Here is a 25,151-nt window from a genome sequence, read left to right as displayed (position 1 = left end):
CTATGGCATTACTATGGGCAGACAAGAGGAGGCAAGGACTGGCTCAAGGGGAACAGAGAGGGAGGGACCTACCAGGGGAAAGAGGTTGTAGAGCCATGGGATTTAGAGACAGACTAACCATGCACACATTGAATAGCAGCATCGCTTCCAAATGTAAACACCTGGATGGTATTTAGAAAACTCAGTTTTACACAGATGGTTTAGGATTTCTTTCCTACTAATCCCTACAATTGAAATGATTAAAAATGTGTATGTACTAACATCTTTCATGATAGATCCTCAATCTTGAATTCTAGTGTAAAAAACACTTACATTGCATATTGGCATCATCTCTCTTTTTTCTCTTTGGGGACACAAGAAGCAAGTTCATTGTTTTTCTGTCTTTTTCCTTTTGCAAACTTATTTTTTTAATGACTGTAAAAGGGCTTTTATAAATCCCACTTGAATAAAAGAAATTGCATTCGTCAATTAGTATTTTTATAAATACTGTGTTCAAATTTTAAATCGAGGAGAGAAAAGCTTTAGTTCTCATTTTTCAACATGAAATTTATTTCTAAAATACTAATATTATAAAGTGCTCCTCTGCAGAGGATTTGCAGCCTCCCTTCTGGTTCTTTATATTTCAAGACAGAAACAACACGCTCCCACTTATCTGGAGATGAAATTGATGTTCTGAGTCACTGCCAGACATTTGCAACTAAGACTTCCAACGGCAACAGCTGCTCTGGATTTCAAATTGCTCAAGCAAACACAGAACTCAGTGTGAGCTCTGGGTAATGACTTGGGAGAGGAAATTCGGAAGACAAGGAAAGGATGTGTAATCTAAAGGCCACATTTTTGGGTGAGGTATTCACAATATGACTCCCAGCCTCAGACTGTGTAGTTGACACACCGAGAGCATACCTCATTACAGACAGAACTCAACCAAGTACTTGAAAATAAAATTAAATGTAGGCTCATCTGTCAATGGCTCTAATGAAAAACTGGTGCTCACCTGAAAAATCGAGCGCACACACTCCTCTCTGATGTTGTCCTTTCAATAGTGATAAACATTTTAGAGTCTGTGTGTCCCACACATGAATAGCAGCATCTCTTCCAACCTTAAACAACAGGATGAGTGTTATAAACAATTTATGAAATACAATTTGGTTCCTTAGAGTCAAGTATTGCTTAGAAAAGAAATGCATGTTATTTAAAAAGTGGGAAGACTTTGGAAATAATTTGGTCCACCCCATTATTTTCCAGATGAGGAAACTGAAGCATCTAAGGCTTCTTTCTCGTGGCACCAAGTTGGGTTCCAACAAAGCCTGTCCTGGTGTGTGGCTCCAAGTTAAGGGACTTTCAGGACCCCACTTCAAATGTCCAGTTGTACTTTTTTCCCCATCTTTTTGAACTCAGAGGCACTCTATCACTGAGCTATATCCCTCGTCCTTTTTATTTTGAGGTGGGTTCTTGCTAAGTTTCTGAGGCTAGCCTTGAACCTGTGATCCTCCTGCCTCAGGCTCCTAGATACTGGAATTACAGGCATGCACCATTGCATCCAGCCACTTGAGTTTTCTGTCAGTTACTTCTACTTTTCCCTCTCTTGCCTTCTCAATGTCACAAGTGAGGAGTCCACTTCTCAGGCAAGAAATTCACCTGGGTGCTGTCAGGGCACTATAAAGAGTTCCTTTACCAGGCTGGGGTTGTGGCTCAGTCCTCAGCAGCACATAAAAATAAATAAAATAAAGGTATTGTGTCCATCTACAACTAAAAATATTTAAAAAAAAAAAAGAATTTCTTTACCCATTCTCAATGATTTCACCCACCTCTAGAAGGGCTGGCCCTGCCCCTCACTGAGAAATGAAAGTTTCATGGCTTGACTCTGTGTCATTAAGATAGATTGTCCTTGCAGGGTTATAAGCTTTTATCATGTGAGGTTCAACAACAGAGCAAATTATAATAGCAAAGTAGTTTTTCTCACTTACAGTATAGGGGGTGGGGGTGGGGGCGGGGAGACACATGACTGTTGAATCTGATGACTCCAAAAGAGAAAACTCAAGGTTAAGCCATAGACATAACTGAGTAGAACCCAGAGAACTCCTACACTGGTCTGTGGAGGTCCAGTCCCCGTCCCCCAGCAATGGCTGCTGGCTTCCTCTTTGCCTCTCACCAGTTGCAATACTGAGTGTCCTACCTCCTTGCAGGTGAGTGCCAAGAACCAATCTCTGATTCTTACTTTCAAAGGTAAGTTATTAAATACCCCTGAGCCAAGCTTCATCCATTTGTGAGACAGACAAGAAAATAAGTGCCGGTGAGAAGGCAAAGTAATGCTCAATCAGTTGTAAGATTTACTAACTCACAGCAGAGCTTCTCTAATTTGCAGCTGAAGGGGCAGCAAATCAGCATGGAGACAAGTGGTTCATATCTCCAGGAGATTATAATCTCTTTATAAAAAAATACTAAAGCTATGGATGTTTCTGTCTCAAAATGGACATTTCTGGGATTTGACTCTCTTCATGCTCTCAATCTCAGCCTTGGATGCACCCCAGATATGAACTACATCTGAAACAATCCTATTTCACTGATTCTTTAGCTTCCTGCCTCATGTTTACTTCTACCAAGTTTTTTTTTTTTTTTTGCATTTCTAACATATAAACTGGATTCATGTTCACATGAATGCCCTCTCTCTTGGGTGAGGCCCTCAGTCTTGGAGGAGAGATACTTACCTGTCCAGTGGCCACATAGTCCTTCACCGGATGGATGGTCAGGCTCAGAATATCATCATCATGTCCCAGGTACAGCCTCTGGGAATGCTGTTGCCTGTTGTACACGACAGCAACTGCGGCAATGTGGTAGACCACCTCCCCAGCTTGTGTGTAGAACAGATTGTTTCTACAGTCGTAGCCTCTGTAACTGAAACACAGGCCCAAGGCATGCACAGGGTTGAATGAACAGAAACTGAACAGGGTAGGAGTTATCAGAGGCAAAACACACCGATGCAAGTGGAACCCCATGTATCTCCATAGGCTAGAAATGTCAAATGGGGTACAAGGACCCCTAAAGGCCTGGGATGACTTTCTAGGAGGCACATGGGCACTGATCATTTTAACAGAGCCTGTTTCAGGATCCTCAGCTACTGTGTATGCTCTTTCTTAAAACTGATCTGAGAACAGGTGTGTGGTTATTAGGCACAGGCCTTCCCTCCCCATCTCTCCTTCCACGATGACCTCCCTCCTACTTCAGGAAGCCATTTCTCTCCTCCATGTGGAATTTTAGCATGGTGTATTACTCTGGGACATAGAACCTTCTGGGACACCAAAACAGACGATTCAATATACTAGGGAAAACTCTTAATTATTGCTAAGGGACCTTTTTGTAAGTCAAGTGATTTACAGTGTTTTTGCTTTATAACAAAACTGATCAGAGACTTAAGTGAATTGTTAGCTGATGGGTCACTATTTCTTGTGATATATCAAAATCAAAATGTGATTTTGGAGCCGGGCATTGGTGGTGCACACCTGTAATCCTAGCAGCTTGGGAGGCTGAGGGAGGAGGATCCCAAGTTCAAAGACAGTTTCAGCAAAAGTGAGGTGCTAAGAAACTCAGTGAGACCCTGTCTCTAAATACAAAATAGGGCTGGGGGTGTGGCTCAGTGGTTGAGTGCCCCTGGGTTCAAGCCCTGGTACCAAAAAAAAAAAGTGATTTGGGGGGTCTATAATACAGAAGGAGTTTATAAAGAACTGAACAACATTGCCATGATAAAATCACTTCCATTCTCACTTATTAAAAAAAAAAATTTTTTTAGTTACAGATGGACATGTTAACTTTATTTATTTATTTTTATGTGGTGCTGAGGCTCAAACCCAGTGACTCCCACATCCTAGGCAAGTGCTCTACCATTGAGCTACAACCCCAGCTCCCATTCTCACTTATTTATGAGAATAAACTCAGTGTTTACATCTATAAAAAGAAAAAACATGGGGATAGAGTGAACACTAAACTCTGCCACATTCTAGCAATGAGTAATCTACATGCACAGATAACTGAATAGAAAACAATTCATCTCATTGAAATAAATCTAATAAAGTTTTTGGTGCTTAACAATTATCATAGTTTGTAATATATTTATATTGATTTGGTCATTTTTACTAATAATTATAACAATTCAATCTAAAAAAGTAACAGAACTGCATTGTCTAATAGAAATACAATGCAAGCCACATAGTCAAGTTTTCTAGTTGCCATATTAAAAATAATAAAAATATCCAGGTGTGGTGGCACATGCCTGCAATCCTTGAAACTCAGAAGGCTGAGGCAGGAGGATCACAAGTTTGAGGCCAGCCTCAGCAATTTAGTGAGAGACCCTGTCTCAAAATTAAAAAAAAAAAATGAAATTAAAAGGGCTGGGATTGTAGTTAAGTGGTAAAGTACCCTTGGGTTCAATCCCTAGTATTATACACACAAAATTTTTAAAAATGAAATTTATTTTAAGATCATATTTTTAACCTAACACATTTCCATTTAAAATATGATATAAAAACATTTTAAAGAGATATTATACCTTCTTTTTTTCATCCTAAGCCTTTAAAATAGGTGTCTTACCCACACAGCATATCTCATTTCGGACTAGCTATATTTGAAGTGCTCACTAGCCATGTGGGGCAGTGGATACGTATTTCACAGAGTTATGGTCACAAGAAATGAAATTTTAGTTGAACATGTAGGCTTTTTTCTCATGGTACAGTTAAAAAGACTCAAGCAAAAAAAAAATGTTAAGGTAAAATTTATGAGAGAGTTAGAATGGAGAGAGGAGTGTCAGTAGAAATATAAATGATATAAAGTGTTCTGTGGTAGAAGCATTGTTTATTCCCCCTGTTATTAATTTTAAAAGTCCATGAAGTATTTTGGCATTCAAGTTCCTCTGGGTTCACTTAGATGACTGATGTGAATGTTTATATAATATTTTTCTCCACCATTTAAACTTACATTGAAACCTTTCAGGGGTAGACTTCAAATGGGCAAAGTCATAAACAATTTTACAAAATTTGAAATCATTTTAGGCATATGTGAGAACAATATTTGAGAATTTACTGTCCTAGGCTAATGCCAGCAAAACACAGCAAGGGATTGGGGGAGAGAGGAAACAGGGATGGCTGTGACCAGCTGCCACAGATCTTCAGGAAGAACACTAAGCCTAATGACCACCACAGTGTGATGGCCCTGGCGCACTGAGGAAACTGGAAAGGGTCATAGTTAAAACATTAGCCCCAGGTCTGTGAGCAAACTGGGGACAAGAGCACCAGAAAGAGGGACCTCTTTATCTTGGAGGTAAGGCTGATGACAGGCTCGGCAGAGATAATGAAGGAGCACAGGTGCCCAGGGCAGGCCACCCACCCGTGTATGAACTGGAGCTTCAAGCTGTCCTCAGGAGCCTTCTCCCGTTTGAGGAAGGGCACTGCATGGTTTTTCTCTTTACTTTGTTGCTTTAGCTGAGGTAGATCTTCTTTGTAAACCTGAAAAGTACAACAGAGTCATTCCGCTAAGATGCCTTTTCCAGGTTTCAAAACATCAACATCTTGACATTGTTGGATGGATTGAAGCTTCAATAAATGGTTTTGAAAACATAAGACGTAGTATTGAATACTATTTCCTCTTAATGAGCAAAATAACATGAAATATTTTCCAAATGACTGGAATTTTAAGTAATTTCTTCCCCTCTTATTTGTTATTATTTTTCTTAGGTATATTATATCCAGAAAAAATATACTAAGTTGATATATTAGTAAACAAAATAAATTTTCAATAAAATATATTTTTACTTCTTCTGAAGTAAGAAATCTCTTGATTCTGACATTTGCAAAATGGGTCATTTTTGAGTCATTTTTTCCCCTTGGATTGCCCTCTGGAATTCTCTTCCTTTCATGGCCTCACACATCCTGACAGACCAGATCCTGGATCATGATGTTTTACCAGGTCAATTATTTACTTCCTAGCACTAAATCCTAGGGTATTTCTGCTGCTTATTTGATCAAGTCTTGTAGCTTCTATGGGCCTCAATTTCCCATCTGTAGAACAGAATGAAAGTCCCTGCTCTCAGGAATAACTCAGGAATGCTGAGAGCATAAAACCAAATAATAGGTAAAAGCACTGACAGATAAGACGTCAGGGAGAATCCATAAGCCTGGGCATGCATTTCAATACCATCATGTCTTTTCGTTTTTTAACTACCATCATTTCATTAAATAAAAACTGTCCATCTAAGCAAAATGGCTTTGCCCCCTAAATCTAACATTCGCTTTGCTTAAATTTCATTACCCTTGATGTCAGGGTATGTTGTTTAGTGTTTGCCTGATAGTCCCACATTAATCATTTCCCTTCAAATCCATCTCTTCAGTGGTGGTACTGCATAATGCATCCATCAATACATAGTCCAGCTGATCTAATCACGAACCGTAAGTTGGACCACCTTTGAACTAATCCAATTTCTCAAACACAAAATCAGTGAGTGATGATTATAGGCAGGAAAAAGTGTAATCATTTGAAAAGCAGTAAATCCAGTGCTGATATAGAGGCAAACCAAGTAGTGCACAGAATATATGCTTTGGGGAAAAACCTAGATCAGGATTCCTTTTCCCCACCTTTCCACATTTTTTATTGGTGCATTATAGTTGTACATAATGATGTGATTTGTTATTACATTATTATATTCATTCATGCACACAAAGTAACAATAGAATTTGGCTAATACCATCTCCCAGCACTCTTATGCTAAGAGTGGGCATATCCCCTAACCTCTCAGGTGCACAGTAGCTGCCACCTGCCTATCTGGACAACACTGAAATCTGACATCTTATTCAGTTCACATTCATGTATAGAATCTGCTTAACATACCTTTAAAAATGACAGGAAAGAAAACAAACCCTATGGTCATCACCAATGACAAGGTGGTGAGTGTCCAGATTCCTCTGAAAGACCGTTTTCTTTAAAAATCACTCTTTAGTGCTAAACAGTGATGAAATGTCAACTTCCAAGAAAACTGCAGGCAATTGACCAACTTTCCTATGAGATATGATCTGACTGGAGAGAGAATGCATGTTGTAATTTTGCTTTTACTTTAATTAAATGGACAATGGTTGCCATGAGTTAGGAGACCAATGAGGATAATAGCTACGTGCAAACTATCCTGCAGGTACTCATCCTGAAAATACAAGCTTTCACAATTTACTAAGAAAATGAAAAACTTGTAGCTTAACAAGTTGCTGACTTTAATAAAGATTATCTTCTGCTTAACATGCCACCAAGAGCTGGTATTTCTTTGTTCTGAAAAAAATAGTTATAAGTTTTAGCCGGGTGCAGTGGCACACAACTGTAATCCCAGCGGCTCAGAAGGGGAGGATCATAAGTTCAAAGCCAGCCTCAGCAACAACTAGGCACTAAGCAACTCAGTGAGACCCTGACTCTTAATACAAAAAAAAGGGTGGGGAGGGCTGGAGATGTCGCTCAGTGGTTGAGTGCCCCTGAGTTCCATCCCCAATAGCCACCCCCCAATATATATATGCATAGATATTTATAAATTTATAAGTTTTAGATGGAAGACACTGGGCAAAAAGCCCAACTATCATGGGCTCAGTTTTGGAACTTTGCAACTACCTTCCACTTAATGTTTTTAATGATCTAAAAAGGCAAATGCTTTATTTTAAGATTGCATTTAAAGGCAAGAAGTAGTCAATTTTTCTTATTTTTGGCATCATTCTCTTCTACGTAAGTCCCAGCCATTTTCAGCAATGTCCAGATCTAAGGAGATCCAGGCTCCAGGTTACACATTTTTTATTGCTCCTTCATACTGACCTGGCGATCATAATTGATTTGAGTTTCTTGCTCAATATCAGAGTCCAGCTCGGGCACATCAGATAAATCTGAATCAGATTCTTCACTGTAGGAGTCGGTGCCACCTTCTGCAGAAATATAACCCACAAACAAGCAAAATCTTGAGACTTTAAATAGCTAAAAATGTTACTGGAAATCTTTCCTTTCTTCTATCCTAGTTAATAAATATTTGCACCGTAGTTTTAATTTAATACAGATTCCTGAAAACACCACCTCCTACTTTCATCATTTGGCTAACTTTGGCCTGCCCTTAACTACTTCTGGGAAAACAGTCTCCCAAGCAGATAGAACATGTTTCCTTTTATTAGACAGTAGGATCCCTGGATTTTAAAAATATAAAAGTGGCAAGTTTTACCAAAGGAAAAGCTGGAGCAAAAGGAAATTCAGCAGCTGACTTTAATAAAGATCCTCTTCTGCTTAACATGCCACTAAGTGCTGGTAATTGCCATAGTCAAAATCTCTGCAAAATCCTTCCCAATAAACACATTTTCTCAAATTGTTGTTCATTGGGTCATCTACTCACTGTGTGGACATCACAGTAGATGTAACTAAAAATATGACACAGCTGCTGAACTGGAACACAGGAGCCCCCAAATTGTGAGACATTCTTGGAACCCAATCTGTGACGACTTCCATTCCAAGATTACCCGGTCAGCCCGCAGCCTGATGGAGCAGGCACACCGTTCATTACAATCATACCAAGGAGGTGGCCAAGTGTACTTTTATGCTATCTTCAAAGGTTAATTTTTCACATAAATCTTAAGTCTTCAACTTGTATTTGGTGTAAGCAAAATCCTTTGAAGGAAATGATCTGACCTATATTAATCTCAAAAGCTTTTCTTTTTTAAAAAAAATTCAAAATTTATTATAGGAATAAATTTTATCAAAATTGCTTTGAACGCTTGACCTCCGCAACAGACATTAGAACATTCCTTGAAAAGTTCACTGAAAAATAAACAGACATGGAAAAGTTATGAGTGGTTTTTACCCTGGGGAGCAGTATCCAGCATGCCGTTGCTGACACCTTCTGGAATAAATCTCCACTGGAAAACCGAGTGGTCAGCCCCTCCTGTACTTAACACCCACTGACAGTCATGGGACCAGCGGACGTTTGTGACGTGTGCAGAATGGCCCACATACTTTCTAAATTTGGCTCCTGAAAAAAGATTTTTTTAGAAGATTAGTTATGCCAAAAACATACTGGTTAAAAAAGAAATCACATTCCTATTCATATCAAGCAAAATTTTAAAATATATCATAAAGTTATTTTCAGGCTTACATATTATAATAAGCAAGAAAATACTCTAAAAGACACTTTAATTTTTCCAATATGGATCAATCTGACGCTGATTCTTAGATTTAAGCTCTGTAACTAAAACCTGTTCCAAACAATGCTTATTATTATCACTGATTCTGAAAATAATTCTTGATCAAGAATGAACATCTTACATATTCTTATTTAAATGGTAGTAAAGGACTACATGTTTTATATCACAGGGAAGCAGGAAATAATTCTGTGAAAATAATCAAATTATTATTATTATTATTGGGGTTACATAGACTTAGCTGTGAGAATGAATTATTTTTCTTTTAAATTGGTTGCTTTATTCAGTAAACACCAGTCCCAGTAGTGAGTGCAATAGAAAAACCTATTTGAAGTATATCTGTGGTTGAACTTTTGCAAGAAAGACTCCAGTGTATGCTCAGAACACAGCAGGATAAAGGCCCTGGTGGTAATGAGCTGGGTCCATTTCATGTGGAGGCCTAGAACTCCAGACTATGGGAGATTTCAGAAGATCATCAGCTCCTCATCCCCACTTTGAAAACACTTCTAACTCTTGAAGATCCTCTAAATGAAATCCTTTTCAGAGGAGGGAAAAGGTCATCCCATTCAACTATCACATACTTAAAATTCAAATATCCACCAGAGATACCATGATTTCATTTTATATGTAGGTGAAAATGACTACTGCAGGTCCCTTTCTTGAGGGCATGTCTGACCAAGTAAGCCTTATTTTCTCAGGCCCCCTGTACACTCCCCTACACGCCCCCCCCCCCAAAAAAAAAGATTAGAGAAATACTGCCACAAAGAAAGCACTGTGTCTCAAAAGCAAGGTTGCTTATTTCAAACATTTGCCTAAATCAATTTTGGCAACAAAGTCAAACTGTTTCAACTAGGGTCAGCTGGAAATGCTGGATGATAATTCAATAATTGGGAAAAGAGGTATATCCTTCCTATACCTCTGTAGATCCGAAAGTGAGGGGTTATCCTTTACTACACTAACGTCTGTACAGGATCATTTAACCTGTCTTTTCAGAGTGGTTTGAAAATAGTCCAAGAATTCTTTGATACAAGTAAAAACAAATAGAATATGTCAAAAACGAGGTTGTGTGACATCCAAGAGGAGGCCATCAAAAGCACTGCAGATTCCTGTGCTGTTGTTCTTGGATTACGCCATGTTGTAAGGACACTCAAGCAGTCTACCCAGCAGCTCTTGTAGCAAGAAACCGAGGTCTCCACCCAAGAGCCATGAAAGTGAGAGGAAATGGATCCTCTGTCTAGCTTTCAGATGATGCAACCTCCCACATCTTGAACTTGAACCACCCATCTAAGCGGCTCATGAATCCCTGATCTCATCCCCCCCACTACTTGTGATATATTTTTTCATTTGAGCTGTTAAATTTGAGGGAGGAGCTGTTATGAAATAATAGGTAATACATAATAACAGATATTTAATACTTATTAATAATTAATAAATAACTAATATGTGGCTGGCTGGAGGTAGAACCTGCAGACGCATTCTGCCATTAGTATTTATGTGTTACCTCTCTGATTCTATCTTCTCCCCTATCCTTCCCTCGCCTACTCTGCTACAGGCATACTGGCCCCTTTTCTATTCCTTAAGAGTGCCAGGCTGTTTCCTCTGCCTGGAACACTCTTTGTATCTGTTCTCAGCCACATCACCTTTTTGGTGGGGCCTAACCTATTTCACACAATATCAAAGTGGTCTTTTAAATATTTACATTGGTCCCGTCTGTCCTCCACTTAAAATCCTCAGTGATTTTTCAATTACACAGAGTGAGACCTGATTTTCAGTAGTGGCTACAAGGAACTTCACGACACAGCCCATGGGCCCTCTCCATCTTCCTGGTATACAACTCTCTCTCATTCTGCTCAAGCCATTCTGTTCCTGCTCTAAACCAACCCCACCCAAGTGTGGTGAAGGCTGACACTCTCTCCTCCAAGGTCTCAGGTTTCTGCAACCTAAGTCCACACTACCTAGCTCATTTGTCATGGGAAATGGAGTTGGTTGTTCACGTCAGTGTCAAAGAGCAAGCAGTCTAAGTGGCACCAAAGAAAACTGTCAGCATTGATGTTAATTATTTTAAGATTTGAAAATTGCCAAAGTAAGAAAAATGAAGTGCTTTGGCTGTGTAAAAATAACATCGATTCAGTAATTTCCATTAACTGCAAAACACTTATACATTTAGCTGCTGGACCACAGAATACATACGCATTTCCCAATGTGTCAAATTAACTGGGTTGTGAGTTATAGTTCATCACAATGGAAAACTACAAAACTTAGGCTTCCACACTTGCTCACAGCCATCAGCCTCTACTCATCTTTATCTTTTTGCAGGTTCAAAACTCAGGGGGAGCAGGGCACGGTGGCACATGCCTGTAATCCCAGCAGCTCAGGAGGCTGAGGCAGGGGGATCATGGGTTCAAAGCCAGCCTTGGTAACAGCGAAGTGCTAAGCAACTCAGTGAGACCCTGTTTCTAAATAAAATACAAAATAGGGCTGGGGATGTGGCTCAGTGGTTGAGTGTCTCTTAGTTCAACCCCTCGTAGACCCCACCAAAAAATAAAAAATAAAAAACTCAGGGGAAATGTGTGTCTCTGGTACCCTTGGTTAGAGGGATGAGTTCTACCAACTACTATTCCTATCAACAACTCCAACACTATTTTATTAGCTTCCCCACCACCAGTTTTGGCACAAAGAAAAAGACACAAGAACTTGAAAGTTTATAAATCTTGTAATGAGCCTCAGATGCCATGTGTCATGAAAAGTAAAACAAGTTAATTTGCTAAGAGGGCATGAGTACTTCGATGCTGAAGTGGGTCTTGCTACTCTCCCCACACTGTCACCCCACTGTCCATCTCTCTTCACTTGGAGGCCCTGTGTGCCTCACCCACAGGGTAACTTTTCACCAAAGAGTGCCTCATTTTGACAGGATTACTCACCCTCTCTCAGCTCCAATAAAAGTCTACTACTCTATGGCTATTTTCCAGACTCCAGTCCACCTTACAAGGGGAAGCACAGGAGATGCCAACTCTCATTGCATTCATGTCACTCCCCAGTTCTGACCCTGGAGACCAGTAGCAATGCTTCTGACCTCAATGATGTTTCTTCTGGATCCTGAATTCCCAGGCACCTTCTAACTTGCCTAACTTTCCCTCTGCAAGTACATTACTCAATCTAACCAGATACGCCCCATTACTCACATGGGCCATTAGGGGGAGAGACGGAAAGTTTGAATTGGGCACGTTGAGGTAATTTTGTGCCTCAAATATTTTAAACTGATGGCTATTTTGTCAATTGTAAGGGACGGTGGGTTTGCTAGGTGTTTTATGCTCCATTTTGTACCATAATTGTCACTGCTTCAAAACTGTCAGCTGACTATGACTTTCTGATTATATTTTTCAATTCCTTCCTTGCTTAATTTAAAAATCATTCAAGTGAAAGAGTTTTCAGGCAGCAGCATGCTCCCTGCTGATTACTGCTGTAAGATCATAGTTTCAGGAAACAGCAGAGGAGTCTCAGAAGAGCTTGTGTGAGGTCTTTGTCTAAACTCGCAAAAGAGGAGGAAAGGGTCATTATATGGTTAATTCAGTCACTTGAAGTCTACAGGGGCCACATAATTGAAGTGACACAATTTCAACAACATAACATGACAGGGAAGGTTGTTTTGAACTCAACTTCTCTCTCAAAAATTCATCATAGTTTTGCAAATCTGGTTTGCAAAATTAGTGCTGGGACAAGAGATAAAATACATTGTCACCAGAATAATTACTTTCAGATTTTAATTATGTTTAAAAGATTTGGTTTGCCTTTCCCTATATATGCACAAGTGCTGAGAAGCATTAAAAAAACTGTATAATATTTTAATGGAAATATATGGAATTTAAGTTATGAATATTTACATAAGTATAAATAAAAATAAGATTGTCTGAACTGTGAAACACCAGGCTTATGAAGCACAAAATGGTATTAAATCAATGAATTCCAGCTTAAATTTGCAAAAGCATGTGTCTTATGATGGCAAACAAAGGTGACCTTGACAACTCACCCTCTCAGCTGTATGGAAAAACTGCTACAGAGTAACAACACACATCTGAGAGAAAATGAGTCGGCTGAATAGACACCAAGAACATAAGCCTTAATCGTAGTGCATTCCCAGTCCAGAGTAAATCTTTATCCAATGAAACATCCCTCTTAGCCTTACCTTTCTTGAGACAAGGAAATTTAAACAACTTGACCAGTCCGAAATCATCTCCAGACACCAGCACTGAGCTGTTATAATTTGCATCCACGGAGTTGATGTCAGTAACCTCAGTGTATTTGGGCCAAATTCCACTCACTTCAGGCCCTTTCACACATGTCCAGGACGCCCAGGGAATCCCTTTGATTTCTTCTTTACTTGTTAAAGGCTTCCCAGCTGAAAATAATAAATGCTACATTTACATAAAAAACATACTCTAATTTACTTGGCTCATTTTTCTTATTAAACTCTATAGCTCTTTAAAAATTTTTTCTAATAAAATCAAGGAAACTACTGGTTCTAAAGACCAAATTTATGATTTGGAGGCAGGTAGCAGGGCTTAAAGAAAGCACATGCTCAAAACTTCCCTATAAGGAAAATAGAAAATGATTGTTATACTAGATGTAATGTCTCAAACTACTAATATTTACTTATCTGTATTTACTTAGGTATAGGTGATATTATGCTTTGTATTGTTGATGAAATCAGTAAATTATGTGTTACCGCACTGAGTCAACATTTTGCTATGTTTATCCTAAATTTCAATTTTTCATACTTTAGGGATGCTTACAAATGATTTTAAAAAAAATGCTTCTATAAATTAGTTTTTTAAAATACTAGACTTATTACTTAAATCTAAAATTGAAATAAGTATAGTTGGTCAGGGGAAACAGTCTTGAGACTCATTCTGGGTATGTCCCCAAACTTAGGGAACAATCCATTTCCAGCAGCAGCAGCTAACGTGAAGTCCACAGAAAGCACACGGGGGAAAACAATAAAGCAATGTTTGGGAAATACTTAGTCACACACCATCTTAAAATTCACAATCAATAAAATGAAGCATACTTCTTGATATCCTCTATAACATTTTCAAATAAAATATCTGTGAGAACAGATGCCCTGGTATATCAATGTGCATGGTCAAATTGGCAACCCAAAATTCTTGACTGTAACCTTATTATGTAAAAATTCATTTAAAAAGACATTAGAATCTTCAGGTACAGGGAATGCTACTTGTTATGGTTTAGATGTGATGTGTCTCCCAAAAGCTCATGTGTGAGAAAATGCAAGAAAGTTTAGAAAAGAAATGATTGACTTAACCCAATCAGTGTATTAATCCTGATAGGATTGACTGAATGGTAACTGAAGGCAGGTAGGGTGTAGCTGGAGGAGGTGGGTCATTGGGGGTGTTCCTTTGGGGTTAATATTTTGTATCTGGCAAGTGGAGTCTCTGCTGTCCAGTCATCATGTGAGCCGCTTCCCTCTGCCATGATGACTACTTCACCCTGACCCCCAAGGAATGGAGCTATCTATGGATTGAGACCTCTGAAACTGTGAATCCCCAAATAAACTTTTCCTTTTCCAAAATTGTTCTTATCAGGTCTTTTAATCACAGCAGTGAAAAAGCTGACTAAAACACTAATCAGTAACTTAAAAATAATTACCCTAAGTTCAATATCCTACACACATCTTTTCCTTGCAACAAATATTTTTAGCAAAAGCCAGTTTTGTTTTTTTACTTCAATATTTGATTATTTGATTTCTTTTGCACTTTATGATTATTGGTGTCAGTTGACCAACTTCTATAAAATAACAGTGGGATTTTGACCTAATTATGCTGAATCTGTAAATACGCTGTGGAATATTATGATTTTAACAAAATTAAACTTTGATCATTTAATATTAAAAAATGACAATAGAATCAGAGTTTGTAGTTATTTGGAACACAATCCTTGGCCCAGTGTTCTTTCTTTGGAGAAAACTCTCCCAGGAAGTAACTCTGAAGAGAAAAATCACACATATACAAGAAGTATTTGGAACTGCACTATTGGATGAGCAAAGAAACCAGAAATAGCCCAAACAGCCAATAATAGAACGATAAAGTAAATAATGATATCATCACCGAGAAGGATATTATTTTGTTATTGCAAATGACAAATGTGTTCCATGTTTCCACACTATGGAAAAATATATCTATATAAAATAATATCAAGCAAAGAGTGCAGACACAAAGAAATACATACCTAATAATGGTACATTGATGAATTTGCTAAGACAGAAACTCTGTTATGTTACACATTATTTTATGGTAAATAATTTTTTAATAAAAGATTTAAGACAAAATGTAATTATCTGAGGTCAAGAGTACTATTAATTTTTTTCCTCTTACATTAAAAATCATCAAAGATTATAATTCAGTAATTCACTTTTAAGACACTCAGTATTACAAACTGTTACTAAATTAGCATTATGTCAGACAAATCTCTTACACGTGGTCACAAATAAAAAATTGTGACTTTTTATAATCCCAATGAGCATATTTCACCAAATACTCATATAATAAAGGGTCCTAATTATACAGAACACTTATTTGGGACTAAAGCAATCAAAGTAATTGACATAATGATCCTCAAATCTTTGAGAAGTCATTCTAATCTTGAGGTCCTGTGCATGAGTTCTAGGCTGGCTCCAGAGACAGTTTCTAATTTCCCAGGGCCAGCCTGTTTTAATAGGTCCTTCTGCTAGAGCCAACTACTCTTGGTATCAAGGGTATGATGGGGTGCTACTGTCTGGCAACTGAAACCCACAGATTACACCTCCAGCTCATTTTTATTCATTTCTGATTCTGCTGAACTGTGTGCAATGCACTAATAGAGACATTATGACTATTTTGCATTACTGCCATTTATTCAACCTTTTAGAGATGCATTAATGAAAAAATGAAATGGACAAAGAGCAGGAACAAAGAAGGAAGAGGGAACAGCCGATAAATCAAAAGACTCGGATACAGAACTAAATGGGTCATGAACCTTGAAATACGGGGACGTTGGCCGTACAATTATTTCAGGTTGTCTCCACAACCTGAAAGTAAAAAATTGTAAAGTATTTCAAGTATATAAAAAAGTATATAATGAACAAGTGTGTGCAGTACCCATTTTAACAAATCCTAATATCTCGTCTTTAGCAAAGAATTTTAAAGAAAACATTACAGGTAGTTAAAATCCAGGGTACTCCCCCCAATCTTATTTCACTGTTTTTTTTAAAGGTAACCCACACCCTGAATTAGGTGTTTATTATTCCCACCCATTTCTAAAACATATTACTAATATGTATGCAGCCAAAAATAATATATCAAATTTGTCCTATTTATATAAGTGATCATACACTGTACATATCATTCTGCCACTTTTACTTGCTCAGCAGTTTATTTTTGAGATCTATCCTCATTGACACAAATTGCTCCAGTTCAGGTTCTTTCTCACATTCCATTATGTGACTGTCCCATATTTAATTAAACCCTCCTCATGCTGATCGTCACTTGGGAACTGCTCATTTCTGGCTCTCATGCATACTGTTACAGTAAACATTCTGTGCACGTGGCTTTGTGCATGTTCCCAATAGTAGTGTGTGTAGTTTCCATTCCCCCTCTTCTCATCATTTAATATTGACTTTTTTTTTCTGCCAGTCTACATAGTGTAAAATTGTTTCTCATTGTCAAAATTATCACATCTCCGATTCCTTATCAGATGTTCATTGGTCATTTAAGAGTTGTACATTTTTTTCTAGTATTTTCCCTTAGCTTTTATGGGGGGGAGGGGGGAATGGCAGTAGGTACTGGGGAGTGAACTCAGAGGTGCTTTACCACTGAGCCACATCCCCACCCCTTTGAGATAGGGTCTTGCTAAGTTGCCAGGGCTGGCCTTGAACTTGAGATCCTCCTACCTCAGCCTCTAGAGTCACTGGTTTTATAAGTGTGGGCTACCATGTCTGGCCCTTACACTTAACTTATGGCATTCTTTACATATTCTAGACAAATATTCCTTGTCCATTACAACAACTGCAAGGATTTATGCCTCATTTATTCCTTGTTTTTAAATTTTAACTCAGGGTCTCTTTAGTTGTGTAGTTAATGTTGTTTTTTTTTTATTTTAATGTGTTTTAATTCATTAACTTTTTCTTTGAGGATTTATGATTTGGGGATCTTATTTAGGAGAACATTCCCTGCCTTGAGATCATAAGGATATTCTCTTACATTTTCTTCATGTAGTTGAAAGTTTGCTTTTCACAAACACCCAGTGACTACGTATGACTCACATGGCATTTTGTAGAACAATCGATCTCCCGCACCATCATTAGTTTGCAAGTATTTACTATCCAAGGACCAGTCAATGTGTGTAATGAAGCTAAGGGACTTGTTGCATTCTCCTATTTTCTTGTACCGCTGGGCAACCGCGTAGATGTCCACTGGGCCATCATTGGATCCCACTGCGAGGTAAGAACCATCAGGAGAAAATTTCATTTCATGAATGACTTCTTTCCGATCCTTGATGTGAACCACTTCTGTCATATCTCTGTAAGAGTCAAAATGCCAAGTGATAAGCAGAAAATTGAGAATTAGAAAACCCAATTGATATTTTAAAATACACATCTCAAAGGAGGAAAAAAGGTTTCAAAAGGAAGAGAAAAGAGAATGAAAAAATTAACTTCTGAGGAAAGACATGAAACATTATTTCAAATCTATGACACGTTTATGAAAATAAATACTTGAAACTTTGGGTTTTTAAAGTAAGTACAGAAAAATTTAATACAAAGCATTTTTCTTTTCTATTTAGTTATATATTATTTTTCCCTAAAACTTTTATATAAAACATTGGAATTTTAAAAATTATTTTTTTAAATATGTCCTGGAGAAAGGCAAAATGTATCAAGGCTGGCATGAAAATAAAACATTGTTTTTATACTCGAAGAATGACAAGATCCTGACTGTTAAACTTAAGGCTTATTGCTGTAAAAAGTCAGTCCAAAAAGCAGAAGAAATTATCTATGTAAGTGTTAGATTATTATATCATTTAATATTCACTATGAAAGGTCAATAATGAATACACTGAATCACTGGGCTCTTTTGGATGCTTGCTGACAAGATTCTTTGAAGCATTTCTGTCCACGTTGGAAAGCTCACTGAATTTTTTTTCCTCCAACCATGAGACAGGATTTTGACTGACAGGTCTCCTGAGCCAGTAAAGATGGCTTCATCAACTCCAAAACAAACTGAATGCACAAATAACAAATATTTGCTTCTCCATAATAATCCCTGCTATCATTTATTAGTGGCACTCTAGTTTACTCTAATGTCATAAAATAGATTGTGTAGGCTTTCTGGCTTGGACTTGGGAAATTTATCATAGAGGAGATCTAGTAATTATCCATCTTATCACTAAGCAGAGGAATAAAATGTTGCCCACCAGTTTGGTAATGAGTTATGTGTGGCTGGCAATGAGAATGCAGTGTGATCAACTGTCCAAGAGCATTCTTCAAGGCCATATAGCCTTCTCTCTTTGCAGAACATGCAGTAATTTACAATGCATTTCTTTTCTGTAAGCACAAAATGTGTGAGCCAAGCAAACAATGTATTCAGAGGACTTACAAGGATGGGTCATAATTTTGTCCAGTAAAAATAATGGAGGATGTTAGCAAGTAGGAAATATTTCATTTTAGTGTCAATTTTGGATGGAAGTAATCTTTCATTCAAGTCCACCTATAAAAATATCTAGTGCCATTGGATGCTGCTTTGTTCTTCCTTCCTCTTTTGTTGGCTTAACTACAAAGCCCACGATCTCTTATCTGAAGGCCATTGGGATCAGATGTGCTTGGAAAATTGTTCTTCATTGGATTTTAGAAAGGTTAATATGCTGGTCTGGGACAGCACCTGAGTTAAACACATTTTTTTTTTTTTTTAGCAGATAACATGACATGTTATTATTCCTAGAGACTGTAAATAGCCTCACGTCAGTTCGTTGGATCAGGCTCTAAATTAACAAGAAATTTGGATTTTCAGAGTGTTTCGGACTTCAGAATTATAGGTAGGGAATTGAGGCACAATGGTACTCCTATTTGAAAGGGTAAATATGCTTCCTAAAGTCCTGGCATATGTTATGACCAGGAGAATCTTGGCTTCTAACAAAAGACCATCTCTAAAAACCATTTTCAGAATTGGCACATACCTGACTCGAAGAACGATGAAAGAGCCGTCCTTCATGCCCAGGGCCAGCTGGGACCCGTCGGGGCTGAAGGCGACACTGCGGACTGCTTCCTCCATGTTACAGCGAGCGATCAAGGCATGGTCAGCCAGGCTCCACAGCCTACGCCAAGAGCAAGTAAGAGTAAAGCCAGACCAACCTCTCAGAGTCACCCGTCAGCCCCAGGTAGGAAGGGCTTCCCCCCATACCACCAGCCACTGAGGATAGCAAGAAAGGACACAGGAATTTCCCACTAGTATCTTTGTCGAGGCCTGTCAGGGAATCTGTAAGGATATTTTGTCCATTTTTGGGTCACTTTCATCATTTGAAAAAGACCAGCAACATGTACAAAGTAGCATTTCCAAATATTTGGGGATTAAATGAATAGGGAAAATATAAAGGCCACTTCACATAAGATCTTCTCATCTCATTGGAAATAAAAAAATTAATTTGCTTATACTAGTGGCTGTTAATCACATTATAGGTAAAGAACTACTAATGCTTTTATTGTTAATTTAAAAATATGTGGGCTGGGGATATTGCTCAGTGGCAGAGCACTTGCCTAGCACGTGTGAGACCTTGGGTTCAAATCCCTAAGTACCACTTAGAAAAAAAGTATATGTGAGTACTGCTCTAGTAACTGATATTTGAGCACATACAGACTGAAACACATTTGTTGGCCTCCCTGGAAAGAAAGTGAATCTAAGAATGAAGGGTTCCCCTTATCCAGGATGGCTCCAAAGTTGGTTGTATATAGTCATAGCTATCACTCAAGGTCCTTGGATGCCCCACTACTAAAGGATCCACTATTTGTGGGGGGACACTTCATGGTGCTCATGGCCAGTGAGCACAGCCACTGCTGGAGAAATGGTAAGTGCAATTACTTGATCTCTCAGCAGAGCCAACTACACGTATTCCCATCTCCAGAACACCTAATTCAGGCATCTCAAACTAAGTGAACCACAGCAAAGTATTTATGAAATTCAAATAAAGGTTTCCATGTTACAATTATGGCATCCGACCTGTCAGGACTTCAAGAATCTTCTCTTAACAACCAAACAACAATATCTGCTAGGGGGATGGAAACCCTATCGTCCTGCAACAGAAGGGCAAGAGTGAGTAACAGGTGGTGCTTTCCCAAGTATCATCTGCCATCAGGAGAGGCAGGCACACCCCCTACAATGTGGGGTTGCATAATGAACAGTTCATGGTCCCTTAGGCAGCCTCTACTGTTTGGCCTAAAGCTTATGATAGTCTCTCAATACCTCATCCATTATTCATCATCCCGGGCTGTTTTTAGTCTTGTACTATTTTAAGCAATGTAAGCTTTGCTTTAGTGGGCTGAAGAACCCATCCCTTTTCAGTAAATGGTATAGGAAGCCCTAGAAAGCTGCCAAGATAACCCTTCAAGAAATTATGACTTTTTCCTTTCCTAAATTTCAAACTCAAGATAACACAGCATTTAAAGTTTTAGCCAAATTAATGATTAAGGGGGAATAAAACAGATTCTGCAGCCAGGGCTCCTCAAGGAGCTCAAAGTTCTAAGACTCAATATGATTCTTAAAATATGAAAGCCCAGGACCTTCTGAAGTCCTTCCTTTCTGAATGGGAGCGATCAAGTTACACAGGTATTTGAATGAGTTTATGGCATTGTTTTGGCTACTTGGCAAAAACTCAGAGTAAAGGAATAAAAAGAAGGGAGCCACCAGTAGCATAAGTCAAATAAGCACTCATTACATGAGTAGCTGTCTCTACCTTCCTGAGATGAATGCGGCTTTCATGCTTGGCAGACACTAAAAAACAGAAATGAGCAGACTGTATCTTGATTAGAATCATAAACATACAGAATAAGTGGGAAAAAGCAGTGACCTTTACTCTAGTTGACAGTGTTCTGTTTCAGCTGTTAAAATCCACAAAAACAATCAATCAATCATTCTCTTCCTCTCTGTAGCCTATTATTAAGCACATTTAAAGCTTATAATAAATACCTAAATATTGAAATCAGTGCAATAATCTTAGTCTCAAATGTTTAAGTCATATAGTCATTCCTTCAATAATCATCAGGATCCTGATGGCATACTAATTTTTCCCAAACATTGAGCTCTCAAAGAATAGATGAATCACAGCAAGAACTTTGAAGGCACTAATAACACTGTGCACCTTTTTGGAAATTAGCCTTCACTGTGGATTTGAAAACAATGTTCAAAATTTCATCTCAAATTTACTAAGAAAGCTGGGCTTGGTGGTACATGTCTGTAATCCCAGAGGCTGGGGAGGCTGAGGCAGGAGGATTTTGAGTTCAGAGCCAGCCTCAGCAACTTAGTGAGACCCTGCCTCTAAATAAAATATATATATATATATATATATATATATAAAGGACTGGGGATGTGGCACAGTGGTTAAGCACCCTTAGGGTCAATCCCTAGTACCAAGAAAAAAAATTACAAAGAAATAATAATTGACTCATGTGATGAAGACAACTTTAAAAATCAGAACTGAAGTTCTGATGGTGAGGAATGGAGGAATGAGAGTTTCTAAACTGCAAATTGACCGTGTAGAGGACCAAGTATAGAGGGGGAAATGTGGTCTCATCACATAGGAGCACGCCTGGCTCACATCTTGAACCCGAGAGAATGGCAAGCCAGCCTAAACAGCATTCCTGTATTTTCACTTCTAAGAACAATTCCAATAAGGTGGAGCCACAGAAAGATAATGAAAAGTCATGAAACCAGCTAGAGTCTAGCTAAACCTCCTAATGTTCCAATTGGGAAATGTAGGGTTCTGTACTGCAGGAATCCCTGGGGGAGTCCCTGGGATAACTCCCAGGTGCTGGCAGCTGCAACCTCACCTGACAGAGCGGTCGTCGCTGCCTGTCACAGCCAGAGGCTTCTTGGGGTGCAGGGCCAGGGCCCAGAGCTCCCCCTCGCAGTGGCCCTGCAGGATCAGCATTGGCTTGTCTCGCTCTCGCACTATCACTTCAAATATCTCACTGTCTTGGGTCCCAGCTAGAAGGCGGTCTGCTCTCCAGCACACGCTCCGGATAGAGAGGCCTAACAAAAATAAATACAAGCATTTCTCACATGGTTCACAAATGGAAGGAAAACACCCAGAGTAAACATCCTTTCACCAAGCTGGCATCTGGATGACACATCCTAAAAACTCCTGGGGGTGCAGAATCAATCCCACACACTATCGTGTCTCTTTTGCAAGTATAATACAATGTACTTTGACATCTTCACCACCCCGCGTGACCTTGTCTCCTACCATGGCCATTCTTGTCTGATTTAAGAAACCTGTGTGTCTTTACAGCGGTATATATTTGAAATACTACATCTGAAAATGAATATAAAAGAAGAAATCAGTTTTTATGAACCACTATTGAATTGCTATGAAAAAGTAATCACTTCAATCTTCAGGATAACATTGTGCTGAAATTACATGTGGGCAAAACTAGAAAATCGTTAATTATCATATTAGGCAGGTTGAATGTGTATTTGATAGAAACCTAGACTCATTCTCCTGGAGAAACAGATGTATTATGTCCCAGGAATATGCAAATTAAACTAATCTCAGTCTCAAAATACCACAGAACACTTGTCAGTGAAGATGCTATTCTTCCTTGTCTGAATTTATGGAATCTCTTCTAAAAACACAGTACTCTTTTTTAAGGCCAAACTTCTACCTCTGTAGTATTTCTTACTCTCTAGGCAGATTCTCGCTTCCCAACTTAGGTTTTCATCTCTGACCTCTTGCGGTCTATTCCATTCCTGACCCAGTTCATTATTCATTGACTTCTGTAATGAAGATTCTTACATCTGAGTTAGAAATTACACAAGCAATTCCATTTTCTTAACTCTTAAAATTCAGCAAGGCTGCAATAAGCTTTGCGATCTGAGTTGCCTGTCCAGATCATGTCTTTGGAATAGTGTTCCAGAAGCCCAGGACCCAGGTTTCACTCTTGTTCTTTATCTGGTTGGCCAGGAACTCCAGGAAGTCCTCTCTTCTCTGGAGATCAGTTTTTCTCCCTTTAAGGTATAGACTGTAATTATGGAGAGTCTGTAACTTATCATCCAAATTTGAGATCTTTGAAAGCAAAAGGAAGCTCTATAAAGAATTAAGTTTACAAATTTTTTAAAAGAAATATTGACCAAGAAAGTAGTTCTAGTGGGTTGAAAGGCCAGTTCTATCAAAAATATTTCAAATACAGAATTCTAATGACACTGTGACAAGATGGAAACTTCAGGAGAGAGGAATAGAGCACAGGAATTTTAGGGCAGTGGAACTATTCCATAGGACACATGTCATCATGCATCTGTCAAAACCCACAGAATATACAACACCAAGGGTAAAGCCTAACTATGGACTTTGGGTGGTGATATTGCATCGATGTAGGTTCATCCACCCTACGCTCTGCTCAGGGTGTGGAGAGTCAGGGAGACTGTGCCTGTGTGGGCAGTGGGTATATGACTTTTGGTGAGGTTTTTATCTGCTTTTCTTTGGGACACAAGGCTATTTGTATGAGATACTGCTCCTTATTCCTCACTCCGAATTTGTCATTTCATGTCCTGAAGTGGAAGGAAAAAAGCACACAGGCAGATGTTTTATTCCTGCTGTGTGTGGGGATACCTTGGCAACAGCTGGCTCACGGCCACCTAAAATCCTCCACCGCAAGCATCAGGATGGACTGCAAGGATGGGAAGAAGATGCGTGGGGAAGCACCCAGACGGGCCAATGGCACACAGCTTTGTGGTGCAGGGGCCACTGGCCTGCAGAATAGTTTTGGCCCAATTATCCTTATCTCTTCCCATGTTCCCATGTTCTTGCTTCCTCCCTTGTGTTTTGTGAGCTCTTGCAGGGGGCCGACAGGAAGGGGCTGGATTTGCCACCTCCTTAGTTGGCTTTGCATTACCCATAATTTTATTACAGAGAGGTGCAGCACTTGCTCTTCAGAGTTTTCAGGAAGTAAAGAGTTAACGATATTCTAACATCAGTCACTCACTCATTGATTCCTCCTCTGTGAAGACGAGAGAGCTCAGTTTTATTTACTGTTGTGTCCTCAGTACCTAGCAAAATAGCTGGCAGGTAGTAGATGCTTAATGAGAATTAATGAATGAATGAGCAAATATAAAAATCACAAATATTTCTCAAGTCCTTAGTATAACCAAGGAATAAAAGATACTATTCCTGTTCTCAGTGAGAACAAAGGAAGAAGGATATATTCATTTAAAAAAATGACTATATAAGTGACACTGGAGTTCAATATTGAACAAGCGAGGCTCGATGATGTGCTATATATTTTAACTGATATTGAATTTTCAAGCCACAAGTCCTTTTAAAATCCCATTGTTTCAAAGCCACTGCCTTATTCCAAGCAGGCCTGAAATCCACGTCTTCACGGTAGGCACAAACACACCAATTCTCCCCCTGGTCTCTAAAACCATGTCTAGTCAAGCTAAATGGCTTGAAAACAAACTTCTCCCAAGGACCTGAGGTTCTATTTGGTCCAATGTACAAACATTATTCTCTCTACTACCCCACTATTTTTTTTAGCCTTATTTGTGGGAACAGATTCAGAAAAGTACAAAGAAATCCACAAATTATCACCTGGAATTGGCAACTATTAACATTTAAAAAAATAGTCTTGCTAGGCTGGGTGTGGTAGCACATCCCCATAATCCCAGTTGCTCCAGAGGCTGAGGCAGGAGGATGGCCAGTTCAAAG

At 38.8% G+C, this 25,151-nt stretch overlaps 1 protein-coding gene across 1 annotated transcript in view; it reads right to left on the bottom strand.

Annotated features, from left to right (window-relative positions):
- Eml6 (EMAP like 6) overlaps positions 1–25,151 on the bottom strand; it is a 254,447-nt gene that overhangs the window by 88,614 nt on the left and 140,682 nt on the right. Inside the window, exons 7-15 of the mRNA XM_027934520.2 lie at positions 22,279–22,480; positions 19,416–19,553; positions 17,509–17,765; positions 13,378–13,590; positions 8,858–9,025; positions 7,831–7,937; positions 5,377–5,495; positions 2,709–2,895; positions 995–1,100 (exon numbers count right to left, since the gene is read on the bottom strand). Of these exons, the coding sequence (XP_027790321.2) occupies positions 995–1,100; positions 2,709–2,895; positions 5,377–5,495; positions 7,831–7,937; positions 8,858–9,025; positions 13,378–13,590; positions 17,509–17,765; positions 19,416–19,553; positions 22,279–22,480 (1,497 nt within the window). The remainder of the gene's footprint in view (positions 1–994; positions 1,101–2,708; positions 2,896–5,376; positions 5,496–7,830; positions 7,938–8,857; positions 9,026–13,377; positions 13,591–17,508; positions 17,766–19,415; positions 19,554–22,278; positions 22,481–25,151) is intronic.

This window comes from Marmota flaviventris, chromosome 14, assembly GCF_047511675.1.
Source record: "Marmota flaviventris isolate mMarFla1 chromosome 14, mMarFla1.hap1, whole genome shotgun sequence".
NCBI classification, from domain to species: Eukaryota; Metazoa; Chordata; class Mammalia; order Rodentia; family Sciuridae; genus Marmota; species Marmota flaviventris.
Note: the sequence above shows the minus strand (reverse complement) of the source record. Positions and strands in the feature narration are given on the sequence as shown.